The following is a 20,800-nucleotide window of genomic DNA, read 5'->3' as shown; positions in this document are numbered from 1 at the left end:
CCGCAGCATAAATGGCTGCCTACTGCTCCAGGTGTGAGTTCACTGCTGTGTGTGTGCACTTTGGATGGGATAAATGCAGAGCACTAATTCACCATGGGTCACCATACTTGGCCACATGTCACGTCACTTTTCACTTCACTGTTGCTACTAACACTTGTGCAAACAGTAACTACCATTATTTACACTATATAAATAGCCACTGGCTTTAAAACATGGAACTGGTTCTGAAGAAGAACCTGTTTTTCAACTCTAGTGGCATGAGTGGTCACTGGTCACCATCCTACAGATGAAGTCAAAAGTTTACACACCCCTTGAAGAATCTGCAAAATGTGAATTATTTCACCACAATGAGAGGGATCATACAAAATGCATGTTATTGTTTATTTAGTACTGACCTGAATAAGATATTTCACATAATTAAGACGTTTACATATAGTCTACAAGAGAAAATAATAGTTGAATTTATAAAAATGACCCCGTTCAAAAGTTTTTGATTCTTAATACTGTGTTGTTACCTGAATGATCCACAGCTGTGTTTTTTTTGTTTAGTGACAGTTGTTCATGAATCCCTTGTTTGTCCTGAACAGTTAAACTGCCTGCTGTTCTTCAGAAAAATCCTTCAGGTCCCACAAATTCTTTGGTTTTCCAGCATTTTTGTGTATTTGACCCCTTTCCATCTTTTCACACTGAGGACAACTGAGGGACTCATGCAACTATTACAGAAGGTTCAAACGCTCACTGATGTGCCAGAAGGAAACACAATTCATTAAGAGCTTTTGAATTTGAAGATCAGGGTATTAAGAATCATTTTCATAAATTCAACTATTATTTTCTCTTGTGGACTATTTGTAAACATCTTTTATGTGAAATATCTTATTCGGATCAGTACTAAATAAACAATAACATTGTTTATTGTATTATCACTCTTATTTTGGTAAAATAATTAACATTTTGCAGATTCTGCAAGGTGTATGTAAACTTTTGACTTCAACTGTATATGATTTTGAATGTGTGTGTTTATCTCACTCTGGGGTGCTGCTTGTGGATTGAGCTCAGGAAAGGCCACGAGTATCCTTTCTCTCTGGGAGGCTTCTTCTAGCATCTCTTTCAGATGAGACACACTCTCCTTCAGTTCTGTGATCTGTGTCTGCTGCTGCTGTTTCTCAGTACTCAGTGAACTGCAGTGGGACTGCAGAGAAAGAAACTCTTAAGGTTTACTTTTATTGGTGTGGCCTAATGTAGTCAGGTTGATTCAGTCATACTAAATATTTTGGACCGAGTTCTTTTAAATGTTACCTGTTGCTGTGTGAACTGCTCCTGAAGTGCATCTTTTTCTTGTATGATCTGTGTGAGTTTGTTGGCAAGATCAGCTTTTTCATCCTCACATTCTTCCAGACTGCTATGTAGATCTTCAGTCTGCTGAACCAGCACATCCAGATGCTTACGCAGAGCTGCCTGTTTCACTTGAAGCGCCTGTGCACAAAATGACCATGTTTCACAGTTGAATCAAATAAAAATAACATCTCATCATTTTCTCATTGAATATTCTGTTTTACTTGGAAATACATCATGTTATGGAAATAAACACCTCATGTTGGCGTTGCACACTGTGGTTCTTGGCACTCTCTTTGTCCAGCAGTGTCTGTGTACTTCTGAGCTCCTTCTCCAGGTTTTGCCTGCTCTCCTTTACCTCTCTTAACATGTTCTCCAGTGAATGTAGACGACGAACCTCCTCCTGTAGTGTAGCCCTCTCATATTCTATATAACAAAAAAGCATTTTCTTGTTATCCCAAAACCATTCCTGTAGGCCTTTACTACATTCTCTAATTCAGGGGTTTCCAAACTGGGGTCGAGCGATCCCCAGAGGATCATAGAGGAGTGCCCTCAGAAAATTTGAGAGAAACCCGGGGTCCCCTGAGGTCAAATGAACTGACTGTAGAGCTCAGAGACAGGATTGTGTCAAGCCACACATCTGGGGAAGAGTTCAGAAAAAAATATGCTTCATTGAAGAGTCACAGAAGCATGTAGTCTCTGTTACCCTTAATGGAAGAAGTTTGAAACAACCAGGACTCTTCTTAGAGCTGGCCTCCTGGACAAACTGAGCAACTGATGGGGAAGGGCTTTGGTTAGACTGGTGAACAAGAAGCTGATGGTCACTCTAGTTGAGCTCCATTATCATATTTGCAGATGGGAGAAATCTAGAGAAGGACAAATATCACTGCAACACTCCACTGATCTGGGCTTTATGTCGGGAGTGGCCAGACTCAATCTTCTCCTCAGTGAAGACACATGAAAACACACTTGGATTTTGTATAAAAACACCTAAAGGAAGATGAATCTCAATTCCAAGCATCATGTTTGAAGGAAACCAGCTCTGCTCATCACCTGCAGAGTACCATCCCAAAAGTAAAGTGTGCTGGTAGCAGCCTCATACTGTGGGGCTGTTTTTCAGTGGCAGGGACCGAGGGACTCGTCAGAGTAGAAGATAAGCTCAATGCACCAACATATTGAGTTAGCCTTAATGAAAACCCAGTCCAGAGCATTCAGAATCTCAGTCTGGGCAGAAGGTTCACCTTCCAACAGGACAATGAACCTAAGCACACAGCAAGAGTGGTTTATAGACAACTCTGTGAATGTCATTGAGTGGCCCAGCCAGAACATGAGCTTAAACCCAATCAAATAATTCTGGAGAAACTTGAAAATGTGCATTTGCTCCCATCCAACCTGACAGAGCTTGAGAGGTGAAGAGGTCAGGTGAAGAATGGCAGATAATTGCCAAATGATGATGATCAAATCTTGTCGCATCAAACAAAAAAGACTGTAAAGGTGCTTCAGCTAAATATTTATGAATACTTATGCAATGTACTTATTTAATTTTTTCGAATTTTTGCTTTGTCAGTATGGTGTATGGAGTGTAGACTGATGTGGAAATAAAGTAATTTAAAGCAACATAACAAAATGTGAAAAAATGAATGGGGGTATGAATACTTTCGCACGGCACTGTACATAATGTTTAATAACAGTTTGTATTAGTGTTTGAGTTTCTACTTGCTCACTTGAAGTTGTAAGGCACTATTAGATGTATAAACCTGTTCTGAAATATTTATTTTGAGAAGCAATGCATTTAAATTACTTTAACTGTGGGTAGAAAACAAGGACTTTTGTCTTTGTATTAACATTCTTAATATTTTTCTCACACAGTATAAATAGCTCTTTATATATCAAATTTAAATGACTTGCAAAGTGGTCATCATATTTCAGTGTCATTGACATCAAAAATTTATTTCATATCATATATTTACTAATTGCTATGAGAAAGATAGGTTATTGAATTGATCATTTTATATGAACATTTATGTATTTTATACTACTGCACAAATCAAAGCTTTTAAACATTTTATTCCAGTTGCTTCTGGTGGCCAGTACTTGATGATGTCCTGCTTACCAAGACTCTGTTTTGCTTCTGTTTGCAAATTCAGTTCTGCCGTGAGTTCAGAATTTCGGTTCTCCAACAATGTTATGCCTGTGAATGAAAATGATTATTACTTTATATTGTTTAACTGTTATATACAAATTTTTACACATGAGTTTAAAGAAACTCCCACCTCTCTTTAACTCCTCCTTCTCCTGCTTTAACCTCCTTATGGTTTCCTCTGCCCTGGATTTCACTTCCTGCATTCTGCGCTCCCACTCCTCCTCCATCTTCCTCCTCTCCTCCTTCTCTCTTTTGACCGTTTCTGATAGCTGTTTTCTCAGCTTCTCTCGCTCCATCTCTGTCTCTTTCAGCTTCTTTTTCAGCGGCTCAACAGTTTCTCTCACCTCCAGTTGAAAAAGAACAGTCATGAAAATCAAATGAGTGAAATAATCAAAATAAATTGACAAAAGTGTAAACATCCAAACAAAAAAATCAATTTTCTCATGCTTTCTGATGGGTGGACACAACCCCTCACCTCCAGGACATGTTTCCCCACACGACTCATATCTCTACGCTGCTCACTTGCCCATTGGGAAATGTCACATGCAGACAAGCGGCCCAGCTGCTGTGTTTCCTCCACAGCTTCCAGGAAGCCCTGCATGGAGCAAGGCAAACCCAGAGACTGGCACAGCGACACTAAAGCATCACTGCTCTCCTTCATAACCGCCTGAACACAAGCACAGGCCTCACAGGGCACCAGGGCCGACTCTACTGTCTGACAGCCCACGGTGTGAATAGACACACAGGAGCCTGCAGTGGACGCTCTCTCATGCTGGGGAGTTGAAGCTGGGGTATTTGTGGTGGTTTTCTGGACGCTGGTCATGGAGGTGCTCTGTGTCTTGTGTGTATTAATGGTAGTAGTGTTTGCTGCTGTTCTGGTAAAGGATGGACTTTGTTGAGATGGAGGTTGCTGTCCATTACTGGTACTCTGCAAGAAGAGACCCTTTAGCAAGGATAATATTTGATAGGCGTTGACCAAGTGTTTTGTCTTTATCATCCTTCTTACCTCTTTTGCTTGTTGACAGCTGAGCTGAAGTAGGTTCCTCCAGTAGCATTTGACCACAGGACCAATGGAAACAGAGGTTTCATTTTGATCGGATGACAAAGTTCTCTGCTTTTCAAGCAACAGCTCAGCATGAATGTTAAAACTCTGAAGAAGAAGCATTAATCTTTGACAAACACACAAATGAACATAATGATTTGGGGGAAATAAAACTATACATTTAACTGTTTATGTTACATTATATAATGCATTAAATATAATTATGCATTATAAGTTATTTCACATTTAAATACACACACAACATTAATTTATATTTATATATATATACACACACACAAAGTGACAATGATGTTAGTTCAAATATTAACGTGCAATCGATATAAACCAATAAAATACATAAATATAAAATATATTACTTATTTTTATGTTTTTATAAATATAAATAATTTAAAAAACATACATTTGAAGTGTTTTCACGAAACAGTACAAATTAACTACCTGTCAATCAGCAACTCTTGCAGGACTATATGAGAGTGCTGACTGAACTCTTCATCGCCATCCACATAATCATACTCTTCTAAAAGGCCGACCAAGTCCAGATTACACGATAGTTTATCGGGAAACTTCCATGATGGGAAACGGACAGGTCCAGTCTTAGAAAACACATCCAGAACCGCTCCCTGTAAATCAATCCGATATAAACCAATAAAATACATAAATATAAAATATATTACTTATTTTTATGTTTTTATAAATATAAATAATTAAAAAAACATACATTTGAAGTGTTTTCACGAAACAGTACAAATTAACTACCTGTCAATCAGCAACTCTTGCAGGACTATATGAGAGTGCTGACTGAATTCTTCATCGCCATCCACATAATCATACTCTTCTAAAAGGCCGACCAAGTCCAGATTACACGATAGTTTATCGGGAAACTTCCATGATGGGAAACGGACAGGTCCAGTCTTAGAAAACACATCCAGAACCGCTCCCTGTAAATCAATAAGATCTCTGCGAAGACTGTCGATACAGTCCTGACGACCTAACAGATGAGTCATACCTCTGACTGAAACTACTTTTGTTCTTTAATCGTTTGAGTTTTCGGAGCAGAGACATGTGCATTAGCTCTATTTACATTAGGTTTCCATAGTTGCTTGTAGGCAGAATCGTTCCTCTTCAACTACATTTCCCACAATCCCCCATTGGCCTTGCTACCGGAAGTGATTTTGTTTGTCGTCTTCTGTTGTGTGGCGGTTGGCGCAACGAGAGGTTGGTGAAGTTTTATGAAACTGTTCATAGAAATGATATTATTTCAGTAATTTTCAAGGCCTTACGTTGTGTTTTGTCCAACAAATTACGCTTTAAACTGACAATAATTCTTTATTTTTCTCAGCGTATTTGTTTCGGCCTGAGAAGAGCGTGTAGTGTCGCAGTCATGCCGCCTGGGCCTGTGCAGATCATGCAGCCGGAGCTAAATAGCAAGGTATTAAGCGATCATTTGGTGATATCTGTTCTTTTAGAGACGGTACTTGATAAATTCATCAGACTTATATTCACTTACTAACATATTTGTCTTCCATGAACAAACGGACATGTTATTGGACCATAGTATTGCGGGTTTGTAGATCGTGGTTTGAGTAGGGAAATGAATCGACCTCCCCTGCTACCACAGCTCGAGTCTAGTCAGAACTTTCTTAATAAATAATATCTTTTTTTCAATTACGTTCCTTTTGCATAGGCCAGCTATTATTGCATTTATTAAGTAAATAAATTACTGCCAAATATTGTTTATTTCATAATTCTTAAATAATATTGCATTATATGTACTTGTTCTTGGCCAGATTACGCTATAGTAGGCTATGCACCAAAATGAATGCCAGTAGCTGAAATTTGGCTTGTGATTGTTGTGAAGCACCAGATTAATTAAGCTATGCAATGTTTTAATCAACAGCCCGAGGACCAGAAAGAAGAGACTCCAGCCACAAAACCCATTGTTGGAATCATCTACCCGCCTCCCGAAGTCCGAAATATTGTTGACAAGACTGCCAGCTTCGTGGCCAGGTTTGACATTATAATGTAGTGCAAAATTTATTTGTTGTACTTTGTTAAACTAATAATTAACCACTTTTTTTTTGTTTATAGGAATGGACCTGAGTTTGAGGCCAGAATTCGACAGAATGAGATCAACAACCCAAAATTCAACTTCCTCAACCCCAACGACCCTTACCATGCCTACTACCGCCACAAAGTCAATGAGTTCAAGGAGGGCAAAGCTCAGGAACCATCTGCAGCTGTGCCTAAAGTCATGCAACAGCAACAAGCAGCATCACAGCAGCTTCCTCAGAAGGTCAGGAACCTGTCAGTGATTTACAATACACCAATAACATTATTGAAATAAAACCAGTCAAGCCATAATCTAGCAGTCTGATTTAAAAGTCTTTCAGATCTAAATCTGTTATCCAGTACTTACACATCTTTGTGGTAATTTAGGTTCAAGCACAGGTGATCCATGAGAGTGTGGTGCCCAAGGAGCCTCCACCTGAGTTTGAGTTCATTGCCGACCCTCCCTCCATCTCAGCCTTTGACCTGGATGTGGTGAAGCTGACCGCACAGTTTGTCGCCCGAAATGGCCGACAGTTTCTCACACAGCTGATGCAGAAGGAGCAGAGGAACTTCCAGTTTGACTTCCTACGACCACAGCACAGCTTGTTCAACTACTTTACAAAACTGGTGGAACAATACACAAAGGTACGGTATCAATACTTAGGACAATTCAGATTGAGGTGGCTAAAGAGAGCTGGGTATTATGGGAAACATTATTACATGTACAAGTTATTCAAGTGTGACATTAAATTCACTTAAATGATTGGCTTCTTGCAGGTTTTAATCCCTCCAAAAGGTCTTCTGCTGAAACTGAAGAGGGAAGCTGAGAATCCACGTGAGGTCTTGGACCAGGTAATTATAACAGCCATTCCAGATCACACATTGTGGATAAGATGTCTACATAAGATATGCCTAATATGACGGTGGTGTATTATGTTGATTCAGGTGTTTTAAAACCAATAGAGAATTTACGGTGAATCAAAAGAGTTTTAGATATATTACATGCCATATTATAAGCAAATACATCACTTCATTCCCCAATATTTTAGGTGAGGTATCGTGTGGAGTGGGCCAAGTTCCAGGAAAGAGAGAGGAAGAAGGAAGAGGAGGAGCGAGAGAAGGAGAGAGTGGCTTATGCTCAGATTGACTGGCATGACTTTGTGGTGGTGGAGACTGTGGATTTCCAACCAAATGAGCATGGTGAGCATCTGTAATTAACACAGTTTATGTAATTTTAGATATTTCAGAATGTTTATTATCACAAACATACTATTGCATCAGAAGAATACTTGTGATTTTTCATGGCAAGAAATTTCCTAAATCCCAAAGCCAATTGCTTTTGTTACAGACACAATCTCACTTTTATTGTAAGATGGAGAATTTTTTTGTACTATACCAATTAAAATATTATTATTTACCTAACAGTGATTAATATGGACAAATATTAAGTTCATATTAATAAATACATATTATTAAAATTAATAAAATAATTTATATAACTATTATGCAAATTACAGGTAATTTCCCTCCTCCCACAACTCCTGAGGAGCTGGGTGCTCGTATCCTGATCCAGGAGCGCTATGAGAAGTTTGGAGAGAGTGAGGAGGTGGAGATGGAGGTAGAGAGTGAAGATGAAGAGGATGAGAGAGAGCGCAGGGTGGGCGGACACGCAGCTCAGCTGGACCAGGACACACAGCTGCAGGACATGGACGAGGTGAGACAATTAGGGACGAGGATGATTTAGTCATGCTTACTTTAAGAAGTTCCATGTTCACATATGAAAATAGATGAGCAGTTTGTAGAAATGGGTTAACTATCACTCTGATTGACTAGTATGTGTTATTCCTCTCTCAATAGGGCTCTGATGATGAGGATGATGGCATGAAGGCTCCTCTCCCCCCTGATAACCCCCTGCCACCACCTCTGCCCCCCACCCCGGACCAGGTTATTATCCGCAAAGACTACGACCCCAAGGGTAAGGGCATTTATAAAAACACACTTTTAACATACTAGAACAAGTAGCACATATTTCATTGCATCAACTCATTTTCTATCTCATCTTTCAGCGTCTAAGCCTCTGCCTCCTGTGGCCATCCCTGATGAGTACCTCATCTCTCCCATCACTGGTGAGAAGATCCAAGCCAGTAAGATGCAGGAGCACATGCGCATCGGCCTGCTGGACCCCCGTTGGCTGGAGCAGCGTGACCGCAGCATCCGTGAGCGTCAGATCGAGGAGGAGGTGTACGCTCCCGGCCTGGACATTGAGAGCAGCCTGAAGCAGCTGGCTGAGAGACGTACCGATATCTTCGGTGTGGAAGAAACGGCCATCGGTAAGAAGATCGGAGAGGAGGAGATACAGAAACCAGAGGAGAAGGTAAGAAACACAAAGAAAAATATATATATCCACTGTTCAACATTGTTAGTAGACAAATTAATTAAAAAACTATAGTGAAAATGTGTTTTAAGAGACTTTCTAAAAGTCTGCAAGACCAAAAAAGTTGAAGAAACGCCCATTAACACTTAAACCAGATCAATAAAACGAATTCTTTAACCGTCTGGTGATCTTCAGTCATTTTAGGGGGGGGGGGGGGTGTTTTTTAAATTTTTTATTTGTTTTACTTCATTGTAATGGTATGAAACTAGGTGACTTTTGCGGCACTTGTTTTATGAACAATTAGAAAAGACTAAATGGTCTTAGTCACACTTCATAATCAAAAATGAAAAAAACGTATTTTTCAAAAATAAAAAATGATGTGTGTTAAAGTAAAAATAAGTAAATTAATAGATTCATGTATAGGAATTATTTAATGTAGGGCTTATTGTATTTTATATAAAAAATAAATGGTGTATAGCCTAATTTAAAGATGAGCATTGTGTAGTACCATGAAATCCTCTTATTTGTTTTACTTCATTGTAATGGTATGAAACTAGGTGACTTTTGCGGCACTTGTTTTATGAACAATCAGAAAGGACTAAATGGTCTTAGTCACACTTCATAATCAAAGATGAAAAAAACTTATTTTTCAAAAATAAAAAATGATGTGTGTTAAAGTAAAAATAAGTAAATTAATAGATTCATGTATAGGAATTATTTAATGTAGGGCTTATTGTATTTTATATAAAAAATAAATGGTGTATAGCCTAATTTAAAGATGAGCATTGTGTAGTACCATGAAATCTTCAGAATACAAAATATTAAAGAATAAATATAATTTCATTAATAAAAAAATTACTATGCTTATTGTCTTTAGTGTGTTTTGACCACCGAGGATCACAAGTGTGACCCCTGAGTGAGGAATACCAGAGGGACATTGTGTTTGTCTAACACCCCATCCTCTTACTCCACAGGTCACATGGGACGGCCACTCAGGCAGTATGGCTCGTACCCAGCAGGCTGCTCAGGCTAACATCACCCTGCAGGAGCAGATTGAGGCCATCCACAAAGCTAAAGGTCTGGTACAGGAGGATGACACCAAGGAGAAGATCGGCCCCAGCAAGCCCAACGAGATTCCTCAGCCACCCTTGCCATTAGGAGTCCCCAGCCTGCCCAAACCCACCCCACCCATCAGCACCACACTTGCTGTGAGTCTCGATCTGTTTCTGCATTCAGGAGTTTTGAAAGATCAGCTTGATTGAGACAAACACAAACATGAAAGTGCTAGTTCTAACTAAAGGTTCTTTCATATATTCCAGATGGCACCTCCAATGCGGACCACATTGCTCCCTGCGGTTCCTATCATACCCAGACCTCCAGTGGCCCCTGTGGTGCGCCTGGCCCCTGGGCAAGTTCTGGCCCCCATGCCACCCATGCTGCATGCCCCTCGCATCAATGTGGTGCCTATGCCGCCCTCTGCACAACATATTATGGCACCCAGACCTCCACCCATGGTGGTTCCTGCTGGTGAGTCTTTGGGATAATAGATCTGTTGCATAGCTACTTGGTACATATTTTAATAAATATTTAATCAACAGACTTTTCTATGTTTATTAAAATTGTAATGATTATATTAATAGTTAAAATAATGATTATTTATATTCTATTGATAATTATTGTTATATTTAATAAACCGTTTTGTCATATAAGGATTTTAATAAATAAGAAATAGTTTTAATTAATTTAATAATTCTATTAATTTTATGAATAATAATTGTTCTAAATAATAAATCATTTTTGTTTTCAGCATTTGTTCCAGCTCCCCCTGTGCCTCAACCTCCCAGCTCTGTTGCCGCCCCTATGCCTCCTGCCCATCCTCCACCTCCTCACGAGGACGAGCCTTCCAGCAAGAAAATGAAGACCGAGGACAACCTGATTCCAGAAGAGGAGTTCCTGCGCAGGAACAAGGTACAGCGCTGCTGCAACAAAGTGTTTCGAGTGCACTTGGCAATCAGTATTGTTTTCTTTTTTACTGTTACTACATAAGGGTGATTTGTTAATAATTTTAATTTGACCTTGCTCTCTTTTAGGGACCTGTTGGAGTCAAGGTCCAGGTGCCCAACATGCAGGACAAGACAGAATGGAAGCTGAGTGGCCAAGTGCTGAACTTCAGCCTGCCTCTCACTGACCAGGTAAAGACTTTGCCTATCCAGTATCTGTCTGCACCATTTATACATATTTTAACTACTTATCTTTAGGATTATACGAAATCTGTATAGAATTCATGAAAGTGTGAACCAATCAAATGCCATTTTGTGCCTCAGGTGTCTGTCATCAAGGTTAAGATCCATGAAGCCACTGGAATGCCGGCTGGAAAACAGAAGCTGCAGTATGAGGTAAATTATTTCAGTGGAATGACGAGATGGTTATTTAAACTGTGAATACTTAAAAGAACAAGGCATCTTAGTTATGACATTATTAAATATAAAATACTTGCTTTGAAAACTGAGTTCTCATGTTGTGTTTGATTCTCCAGGGAATTTTCATCAAAGATTCCAACTCTCTGGCCTATTACAACATGAACAATGGATCCGTCATTCATCTGGCCCTTAAGGAAAGAGGAGGAAGGAAGAAGTAGATCGCTCATCTTCATCATCTCCGTTTCAATCTTCAACATTTATTGTGGTTATAACCCTACTACATTTGTACACTTCAAAGAACTTGTGCTGTGCTCTGTAGAAAAACTAGTTAGACGTAATCAGTGTCTTGTGATTAGTTTAGTGTGTTTTAAACATTCAGTGTATGAATGATTAAATAAGACGACATTTAATATTGGCAGTAGTCTCATAGCAAACTGCCCTATTTTTAGTTTCACTTTTCACTGAGGTGATTGTGTTAAATATTTGAAAATCTCAAGTTAAGCATTGAAACATTGCATTTTGTTGGATGCAAAATAAATACTCGTCTCTTTGGAAAAAGTACCTAATAAATTTCAATAAGAAATTTTATTAGCCATACTGTCTTTTTTTCTCTCACAAATATTGGTATAATGATATCGTATTTATGAGTTGAACGCACATGAACGCCACCACAAAGTCGTTGTTACGAGTGGGGAAACTCTACATTTTCTTAAGTACAGAGTTTCCGAGTTGGGTGCGTGTCGGTGATAAAAACGTGTCCGATGCAATGGACGCAGCCAAAGACTAGATATGCAGCATCTGTATTGACGGTAAATTTGTTGAAATAAAATATTTTTTTTTGTAATGTACAATAAAACTATATAAGTTACATATACAAAATATTATATTATTGTATAATTACCATAGAATATATAATGATTTAGTTAATCACCTTCAGTAAAAAAAGCAAAAACACGATGCACATTCTTTATTCATTATTTTGTAGATGCAGAGTTTTAAAAAAAATCTTTGAATTTATGTAGAAAAGTTCAATCGCCATCTTGTTCCGACCAAAGTGACATTAATTATTTTTTATTTTATTGCAGTAAACAAGGATTACAGTACATACAAAACAAACAGTAAAAAACAGTACATACAAAACATACAAATTACCAATCAATAATAAACTACTTGAGGATTAATAAATAAAACATCACAGAAAAAAACAATAGAATATAAAAATTCTTAAGAAAAGGACAGAAGAAGAAAAAGGCACACAAATAGAAATACAAGTATATTAGGGAAAAATCTTAAACATGGCACAAATTCTAGATGTTTTTATAGCTTTCTTGTTAACAGACGTTGAAATTGTATTTAAATACAACTTCAGTTCTTATCTGAAGATGTTAAAGTGGGGTTTACATTTAGTATATTTACATTTATGGACATAAAACTTTCCAATAAATAACAGGAGGTTTATACAAAAACTTGCATTAAATAGATTCTTATCTTTAGCATAAAACCCAAAAAGAATGTGTTTATAGCACAAAGGGAAATCATAACAAATATTTTGGACAATCAGAGCATTAACACTATTCCAGAAAGCCTGAACAAAGGGACACTCCCAAAACAAATGAGCTACAGTTTCAGAAGAAATTTCACAGAACTCGTTGAGAGGACTTGAACGCAGCATTACTTGCTTGTCATATTACACTATTTGAGTTTTGCTCGGCATTGATAAGATGGGGCTATTACCCAATTATTAGTTCAGACTATTTATAATGTAAACAATACGTCCGAAAAAAGTTATAGCCCCTTACATAAACGCAAAAGATCCTTTCCGTTTCCGGAGGCTTTTATTTTGAAAGCATGTCTTCAGCGGAATTCGCGTTAGATTTTCAGGTCATAGGTGAGTATTTAGCGGGAGATACCAAAAATCACCACAGAGTAGGTCGACCAGATTTTGTTCTTTATTTTGTTTACTTCATCGTCGAATAAAACTAGTTTTACAATATATTGTAGGAAAACAACACCGCAAATAAGAAACAAGGTAAGTAACTAACTAAGGAAGCTAACTACTGAGCTGTTCGCATACAGTAAGATCCGCGTTTACAATTCTCCCAATATTGCATTTATATTTTATTTACACACAATTGTTTAATTGATAATTGTCCGTCCAGAAGCGTGCCCTCAGTCATGTTCTCAGACGTGATCGTGCCGAAGGAGACGCTATTGTCTGCTCCAGGCTCAGAGGAGCCGGTGTTTGCCCGTCTCCAGCTCTCATACAGCGGCTGCTCGGAGAGATTCCGCCTCGGCGAGCGCAGCTTCAGCCGCCAGTACGCTCACATCTACGCCACCAGACTCATGCAGATGAGAGACGTCCTCGCTGACAGAGCCGCGCACAAGTGGGGTGAGAAACATCTGTAGTCACTGACAGGCTCGTGTTGCTGTTGTGTTTTACCTGAAGCACTTCTGAGCTTGAGTGGATGTGTGTGGCAGGCGGTGTCGTGCCCATCAGGAAGCTGTGTGACCTGCAGATGGGTGAACAGTGTATAATAGTGGGCACCATATTCAAACACATGGAGCTGCAGCCCTCCATCCTGAAGGAGATCAGTGAGGAGGTAAAACCACCAGATGTTACAAACTGCAGCTTTGTGTTCTCTCTCTCTCTCTCTGTCTTCCCTTCTTTTAGCATTTCTTGTCTCTCTTCAGCACAATCTGTTGCCCCAGCCACCTCGTTCCAAATACATCAGCCAATCAGATGAGCTTATTTTGGAGGATGAGCTGCAGAGGATTAAGCTGGAAGGCAACATCGACACACCCAAGTTTGTAACAGGTGGGATGCAGGAAAGTTAGGGAATATTTTTCAACATATAGCAGCAAGACCGATCTGTCTCAAACTGCTCATGCTTCTCAATATTAATGCTTTGTTGTGAAATGGTGTTTTCAGGTAGTGTAATAGCCATCATGGGTGCAGAGAAGAATGATGGGAAATTCACTGTTGAAGATTTCTGCATGGCTGACCTTCCTCCACAGACACCTAGACAGCCTCTCAGCTCAGACAGGTACAGACACACACCTGACATGACCGGAGATTTGTTTTAGACATACTGATAGGGTTGCAACAATATTAAAGGGGTCTTATGATGTTGCTAAAAAGAACATTATTTTGTGTATTTGGTGTAATGAAATGTTTATGTTAAGGTTAAAAAAACACATTATTTTCCACATACTGTACATTATTGTTTCTCCTCTATGCCCCGCCTTTCTGAAACGCGTCGATTTTTACAAAGCTCATCGGTCTGAAAAGCGAGGTGTGCTGTGATTGGCCAGCTATCCAGTGCGTTATGATTGGCCGAATACCTCAAATGTGTGACGGAAATGTTACGCCCCTTACAATACTGTTGATGCCCTTTCCAGCCAGAGCGATGATTCAAAAACATGAAAACCCATTATAGACAAGGCATTCGTTGCATCCAGTGGGGACATAATTATGGATTATAATGACTTATACTTTTTACGCATTGTGTTGCATCGCGCCGCGTAAACATAAAACCATGTCTGCATTTGTCATCGGAGAAATGACAAACAACAAGTGCTACTCTACTGCCCAAAACTCGGGTTTGAATCATCAGTGGCATGTTCTGGAACAGTGTTGTAAATGCAACTTAACCACTGATTTCTAGTCGTGTCCATTTTTGGAAGGCCAAACAAATTTCGTTCGCTTTCACAACGAAACACAGCGTCACACACCGCGGCCTACAGTGAGCAGAGGCCGGGGGAAAAAGTGAGGAACGGCCAGAGGGCTAGAGTGAGCGGAGGCCGGTGGGCTTGAGAACGGCGCGGCCGGCAAATTCGACGAAGGAGCATCCGGCGGGCTTGCGGCAACCGCATGTGACGACTGGACTCCGCTTCGTCCACGGTGAAAGCCGATCCGGCGATCCACAGCACGAAGTTGATGTATTTCCTCAGCGACCAGCACAGATCAGCTCTAGGCATGACGAAGCAGATATCGTCCTCTTTTGGAAGACCAAACAAAGTAGTTTCGCTTTCACAACGAAACACACAGCGCCTTCACGACATGGCGGCGGCGGCGGCAACAACAATACTACAGCGAGAATAAAAGTTACGCCTTCTTTCTTTGCGTGAACATTTGGGCGGCGTTATGCAAATCTTCCCACATTGTGAGGTAGACATGTGGAGGCGTGTTAGAACGAGCCGTTTTAGGTAGGCGTGGTTGACTCTTAACTTTTATAAAGAATATCTCTTTGGATTTGAGACTTTAGTCTTTGCAACTTTACAGATCTTCTTTATGCACCAAGAGCTTGTAACACTCCAAAGAGAAAGGAAAAATTGAAATCGCATCATATGACCCCTTTAAAAATCTGGACAATACATATGCTAATAATTGTTATGGCTGTTAACTAATAAATAATGAATTTTAATATTAAGGTATTATATTGAATAAACAAATAGAAAATAAACCACAAAAAAAAATTGAGAAAATAAGAATGAAAAAGAAAATTTGGACATAACATCAGAATGTACCGTGTAAAATAGACATTAATTTTGGATTTAGTAAAGATTACATTTAATAGTGTTTTAAAAATAAACTTTTAAGTGAGTGTTATATGATGGCAAACGTAATCTAAATACAAGAATGAGGAAAATAAAAATATAAAAATCTTTTAAAATAAATTAAAAAATGTTTAACGATGCCATGAAATCAATTTATAATTGCCTTTTTTTGGATATTGCAGTGTTTATTATAAAGGATTTATCAGTGCACTTTATGCTTTTGGAAATCTTTTATACACTTTATTATGACAGACATGTATAAGATATAAGACATAGAGAAGAAAAGACAGTCTCATTTTGCATTGCATACCGAACAAATGGCTGCAATATAACAACGAGTGAAAAATTTAAGGGGGTCTGAATACTTTCCGTACCCACTGTATATGTATTGGTTGACAACCAAGCTAAATTGAGTATATCATGCATCCCTAGTGTTGAAGTTGCACAAGTGGATTCTTTGACTACAATGTTTTTGTAAGCAGGGTGAATAGATTGAAGCATTCAGAAGGATGTTTAAAGTTTATTTAGTACATATACCATCTTTACTATGCTTTTCCTGGCTGATTTTAGTGTGAATCAACATAACTCAGATTCACCTTTAACCCTTTGCTGTTTTGCTGGTTGCACAGGTTTGTGCTTCTTGCCTCTGGGCTGGGGTTGAACGGCAGCAGAGCAGACAGCATGATGGGATTGCAGCTTTTGGCGGATATGGTAACTGGTCAGCTTGGAGATCAGGGGGAGCAGAGCGGAGCAGCGTCCATCTCTAGAGTCATACTAGCTGGAAACCTGCTGAGTCAAAGCACTCAGGGCAAAGACTCAACATCCAAGGTGTCAAATGGGACTTAATTTTTAAGCAGCATTCTATAACGTATAGTGAATTAATCTTGTAAATTAAACTCTTTTCCATTTGAAGGCAAAGTACCTGACTAAGAAGACTCAGGCTGGGAGTGTGGAGGCTATCAGACTGCTGGATGAGCTTCTAATGCAGCTAGTGGTGAGTGTTTTCAGCCCAAAGTGTGGACTTTGGTGAGAGACCAAAAGAGCTGAGGGCATTATTTTGGGACATGGCCGAAATACAGTGTACTGCGTTTATTCAGTATATCAAGCTTGTAGGACCAGGTCCCATAGTTCATAGTTGTATTCTGATCTCATGGTGAGTTAAGTTTGTCTTACTGCTAAATGCATAATGAAGGTCTTTTTACACACAAACCTGCAATGTGTGATTTGTCCACTATAGGCCTCTGTACCTGTAGATGTCATGCCTGGACAGTATGACCCAACAAATTACACTCTACCCCAGCAGCCCTTGCACCGCTGCATGTTCCCTTTGTCTGTGCCCTTCCCCACCCTTCAGCTGGTCAGCAACCCTTACCAAGCTATCGTAGATGGTGTCCAGTGAGTAACTACCTGTGTTTCATCCTCTATCAGTGGTGTGGTGTGGTGAGCAGCTCTTGACAGTGAATGTTTTGTGGTTTCTCTCAGGTTCTTGGGCACAGCAGGACAGAATGTCAGTGATATTGTGAAGTACAGCAATATGGATGATCATCTGGAAATTTTGGAAAGCACACTGAGACTCCGCCACCTGGCTCCCACTGCTCCGGACACACTAGGTCTGGACAGACTGTTTTCTCTGTTTATTTATAAGTTTGTAACAATTTTTGGTCATTTAAAAAAAAAATTTAAAGGGGTGTTCTAGGTTATTTTAGCGTAATATCTGTGTACCTCAATTCAAATGAACAAAATCATGAGCTTCACATTCATGTATGCACACTGACTGATTATTGTTTTGAATTTATTGTCAGTGATGATCACACACATGCAGTACAAAGACATAAAATAACCCAGAATATTACATTTAAAACATTATATTTATATTAAATGTTCCCTCCTGGTGGAATGACCTGCCCAACTCAGTCCGAGCAGCTGAGTCTTTAGCCATCTTCAAGAATTGACTAAAAACACATCTCTTCCATCTTTATTTTACCCTCTAACTTTAGCACTTTCTGTTCTGTTTCTATTCTTTATTTAAAAAAAAGCCTAACACTTGCTTCTCTAATCTTTTTTGCACTCTATCTGTTTGTTTTCTTTTAATTTATTATGCAATTATAATTCTGACTTTCTGACTACTTCTGATTAACAAAAGCAAAAAAGGCCTCTAACACTAGCTTGCTCTGTTCTTTTTCTATTCTTATCTGTTTTCTTTTTATTTATTATATGATTAAACAAAAACCTTGCTACGTGTACTGCAAGGTGCTAAGTGAGACTTGTTATAGCACTTGCATATCATTGCTCTTTTGTTGATTTTGATTGCTTCCATTGTCTTCATTTGCAAGTTGCTTTGGATAAAAGCATCTGCTAAATGTAAATGTAAATATTTTTTTAATTTAATTTTAACCTTCTGATACAGAGCCCCTAGGGGGTGATGGAAAAATATGAAATGGGAGAAAAAATTCTTTAAATTATTTCAGTTCCCTCGCAAAACATTTGTGTGTTCCCCTGAAAAATATCTTTTTTTCCTCCCACCTCGTATTATTTCCATGACCACATTTGTTCACTCACAATACCTGTGCAAAAGAATGCATAAGCAATGAAATATAGTTTCTCTCTTCCATGTCCTTTTAGGGGCTCTGTATTCTGAAGATATTTGACTTTTTTTTATTTTTTATTTTATTCTATAGTTTAATAAACACTTAAGTGTGACTCTTTCAGGACCTAAATATCATTTGAATTTATAAAACGAACAAATATTCATGTAGAAATTTTTGGAATATCTCATTGTGTTACTATTTTTTATAAAGCATTTTGAAAATGCTAGATTGTTCTGACTTGTTTTGCTGACCCTTAAGGTTGTTACCCGTTCTATCAGAAAGACCCCTTTATTATGGATGAGTGCCCTCATGTGTACTTCAGTGGAAATGCACCAAGCTATCAATGTAAACGAGTCACAGGTGAATAGAAGACTATTTTTTATCATATAAATAGCAGCACTGTTTAACAGTGTGGCCAAACATTAGCAGTATTTATTTGTATGGCAATTTTTGTCTTTTCTCAGGACCTGAAGGACAAGATGTTCTCCTGGTAGCAATCCCAGAGTTCAGCAGCACACAGACGGCCTGTCTTGTGAACCTGCGCACCTTGGAGTGCGAGCCAGTCTGCTTCTCCTCTTTTTCCACAGAGGAGGATGAGGACAATGAGATGAATATCAGCCATTAAACACTCACTTATCAACATGTGACACTTGTTCCTGTAGACTGTCCTACAAAGACTTGTTTCTGTTGTTGTGTTGTTTGTTAATAAAGCTCCCTTTTTTGTATGGAAACATTCTTTTCTTTTCCCTCATGTAGTATTATAAAGCATTTTGAAGGCTATATAACACTTGAACATCAGCAAAGGATTTGCACAACTCTGGTATTTCTTACAGAAGATTAATAGTGTGGCCTTTAAAATGTCAGTTTATCATCTGATTATTTAAAATAGCATCATCCTCAAAAGCATAAGAATTATTGCATAAAAATTAAGTCTAGGGCATTTTTGTCGCCATCTGCCGTTGGAAAAAAATGTAGTATTACCATAGACTGTAAAAAAAAAAAAAAAAAGATTCACGTTTATATTTTTTCTAAACACGTTAAAGCACCATATTGTGTATTTATCTGAAAAATAATTTTTCTTAATTCCATAAACTGTAAAAAAAAAAAAAAAAAAGTATTACGTTTATATTTTTTCTAAACACGTTAAAGCACCATATTGTGTATTTATCTGAAAAATAATTTTTCTAAAAAAAAAAAAAAGGACCGTTCAGAAGACGTCACTTCACGGTTTTGCTACGTCATTGTTCTGCGCCCTCGCCTGTCTGGCTTTCTTTCAATGAAACGTTCACCGCGTAACTAAACTTTTGGACATCATAAAGGTAAAGTATGCAGTCGCCTTAATTTATTCCTTAATCAAATTGCATGTATGATATCCTGTCCGTTATTTGCATACGAAAGCAGCAGTTTCAGATAGTGTGAGTTTACTCGTGGCTGGAAATAAAATCCAGGCCTGGTCCTCTCTCGTCCAACACGGTCGTCACTCCTCCTTTTATCGTTCCGGAGCTCCTCCGTGAGACTCGCTGAGTGCAACGATAGAGCTTGAAAGATCAAAGACAATATTTTTTTATATAACTCCGACTAGATTCGTTTGAAAGAAGAAAGTCATATGCACCTAGCATGCATTGGGAGTGAGTAAAACGCAGCCTAATTTTTGGGTGAACTAACCCTTTAAAGGTGGGGTGTGTATTTTTACAAAATCGTTTTAGAAAACTGAGTCAGGCCGAGTACCAAAACAAACTTGTAGCCAATCAGCAGTAAGGGGTGTGTCTACTCAAGATGTGGAGGAGAGAACGTTTAGTGCATAGGACGGACATTAGCTGAGCGTGACAGAAAGATAGAGATGGCGGATAAAAAACAAAAGAGGAAAACGTCTGCAGAACAAAAGAAGGCTTACGATAAGGCAAGTAGTAGGATCCGTGTAAATTTCGGATCAGCTTTTGTGCGCTGGAGAGAACTCAAAGAGAGGAAGGCCTGCGATCGGACGCCGAGGTTGCTTTGTTTCTTCTTGATATGTGAGTAACATTGGTTTTGCTTTCACTTATTGATGACATCATACTCTCGGCCGGCTGGCACAGCAGATTCCGCCATAATTGTTCCTTGGATTGTGTACGTATGTGTGGGGCGGAGCTATCAAAATAGGGGCGTGTTTGTTTTGGTGATTTGAAATATCAACATTGGCTACCAGAAATCACTTACCCCACCTTTAATGAAAACCCAGTCCAGAGCATTCAGAATCTCAGTCTGGGCAGAAGGTTCACCTTCCAACAGGACAAT

The 20,800-nt window shown here is 38.8% G+C and overlaps 3 protein-coding genes across 6 annotated transcripts in view; 2 read left to right on the top strand and 1 right to left on the bottom strand.

The window, feature by feature from the left end:
* ccdc157 (coiled-coil domain containing 157) overlaps positions 1–5,611 on the bottom strand; it is a 9,021-nt gene extending 3,410 nt beyond the window's left edge. The window contains exons 1-8 of the mRNA XM_016232411.1: positions 5,295–5,611; positions 4,482–4,644; positions 3,951–4,403; positions 3,606–3,819; positions 3,446–3,523; positions 1,589–1,758; positions 1,297–1,473; positions 1,027–1,189 (exon numbers count right to left, since the gene is read on the bottom strand). Coding sequence (XP_016087897.1) covers positions 1,027–1,189; positions 1,297–1,473; positions 1,589–1,758; positions 3,446–3,523; positions 3,606–3,819; positions 3,951–4,403; positions 4,482–4,644; positions 5,295–5,542 — 1,666 coding nt within the window. The 5' untranslated portion in view covers positions 5,543–5,611. The remainder of the gene's footprint in view (positions 1–1,026; positions 1,190–1,296; positions 1,474–1,588; positions 1,759–3,445; positions 3,524–3,605; positions 3,820–3,950; positions 4,404–4,481; positions 4,645–5,294) is intronic.
* Positions 5,612–5,670: 59 nt separating this feature from the next.
* sf3a1 (splicing factor 3a, subunit 1) lies at positions 5,671–11,962 on the top strand. Its single transcript, XM_016232405.1, has 16 exons — positions 5,671–5,753; positions 5,878–5,967; positions 6,436–6,545; positions 6,627–6,831; positions 6,975–7,232; positions 7,365–7,439; positions 7,637–7,787; positions 8,105–8,301; positions 8,445–8,562; positions 8,654–8,961; positions 9,936–10,169; positions 10,281–10,488; positions 10,769–10,929; positions 11,052–11,153; positions 11,286–11,357; positions 11,498–11,962. Exons 2-16 carry the CDS (start codon positions 5,920–5,922, stop codon positions 11,597–11,599), a joined length of 2,349 nt encoding a protein of 782 aa, XP_016087891.1. The 5' UTR covers positions 5,671–5,753; positions 5,878–5,919; the 3' UTR covers positions 11,600–11,962.
* Positions 11,963–13,143: 1,181 nt separating this feature from the next.
* Positions 13,144–19,185, top strand: pold2 (polymerase (DNA directed), delta 2, regulatory subunit). Of its 4 annotated transcripts, XM_016232407.1 has the most exons (12): positions 13,145–13,269; positions 13,383–13,410; positions 13,541–13,770; positions 13,860–13,981; positions 14,073–14,196; positions 14,311–14,425; positions 16,568–16,766; positions 16,852–16,932; positions 17,176–17,333; positions 17,421–17,548; positions 18,785–18,886; positions 18,991–19,185. In XM_016232407.1, the coding sequence occupies exons 3-12, from the start codon at positions 13,557–13,559 to the stop codon at positions 19,149–19,151; spliced, it is 1,404 nt and encodes a 467-aa protein (XP_016087893.1). In that variant the 5' UTR covers positions 13,145–13,269; positions 13,383–13,410; positions 13,541–13,556; the 3' UTR covers positions 19,152–19,185. The 4 variants fall into 4 exon arrangements, with proteins under 4 accessions (XP_016087895.1, XP_016087893.1, XP_016087894.1 ...); XM_016232409.1 differs by lacking the exon at positions 13,383–13,410 and having other exon boundaries at positions 13,144–13,269; XM_016232408.1 differs by having other exon boundaries at positions 13,145–13,410; positions 13,555–13,770.
* The last annotated feature ends 1,615 nt before the right edge of the window (positions 19,186–20,800 follow it).

Source organism: Sinocyclocheilus grahami, unplaced genomic scaffold (genome assembly GCF_001515645.1).
Source record: "Sinocyclocheilus grahami isolate Dianchi unplaced genomic scaffold, SAMN03320097.WGS_v1.1 scaffold410.1, whole genome shotgun sequence".
NCBI classification, from domain to species: Eukaryota; Metazoa; Chordata; class Actinopteri; order Cypriniformes; family Cyprinidae; genus Sinocyclocheilus; species Sinocyclocheilus grahami.
The sequence above is the reverse complement of the archived record's forward strand: the minus strand, read 5'-3'. Positions and strand labels throughout refer to the sequence as shown.

Bases quoted from the DNA above. Each gene is read 5' to 3' on its own strand.
- sf3a1 (XM_016232405.1), top strand. From the start codon at position 5,920: ATGCCGCCTGGGCCTGTGCAGATCATGCAGCCGGAGCTAAATAGCAAG. The intron at 8,302-8,444 runs GTGAGACAATTA...CTCTCTCAATAG, and splicing joins AGCTGCAGGACATGGACGAG to GGCTCTGATGATGAGGATGA. The intron at 8,563-8,653 runs GTAAGGGCATTT...CTCATCTTTCAG, and splicing joins CAAAGACTACGACCCCAAGG to CGTCTAAGCCTCTGCCTCCT.
- pold2 (XM_016232409.1), top strand. From the start codon at position 13,557: ATGTTCTCAGACGTGATCGTGCCGAAGGAGACGCTATTGTCTGCTCCA. The intron at 13,982-14,072 runs GTAAAACCACCA...GTCTCTCTTCAG, and splicing joins TGAAGGAGATCAGTGAGGAG to CACAATCTGTTGCCCCAGCC. The intron at 14,426-16,567 runs GTACAGACACAC...CTGGTTGCACAG, and splicing joins CAGCCTCTCAGCTCAGACAG to GTTTGTGCTTCTTGCCTCTG.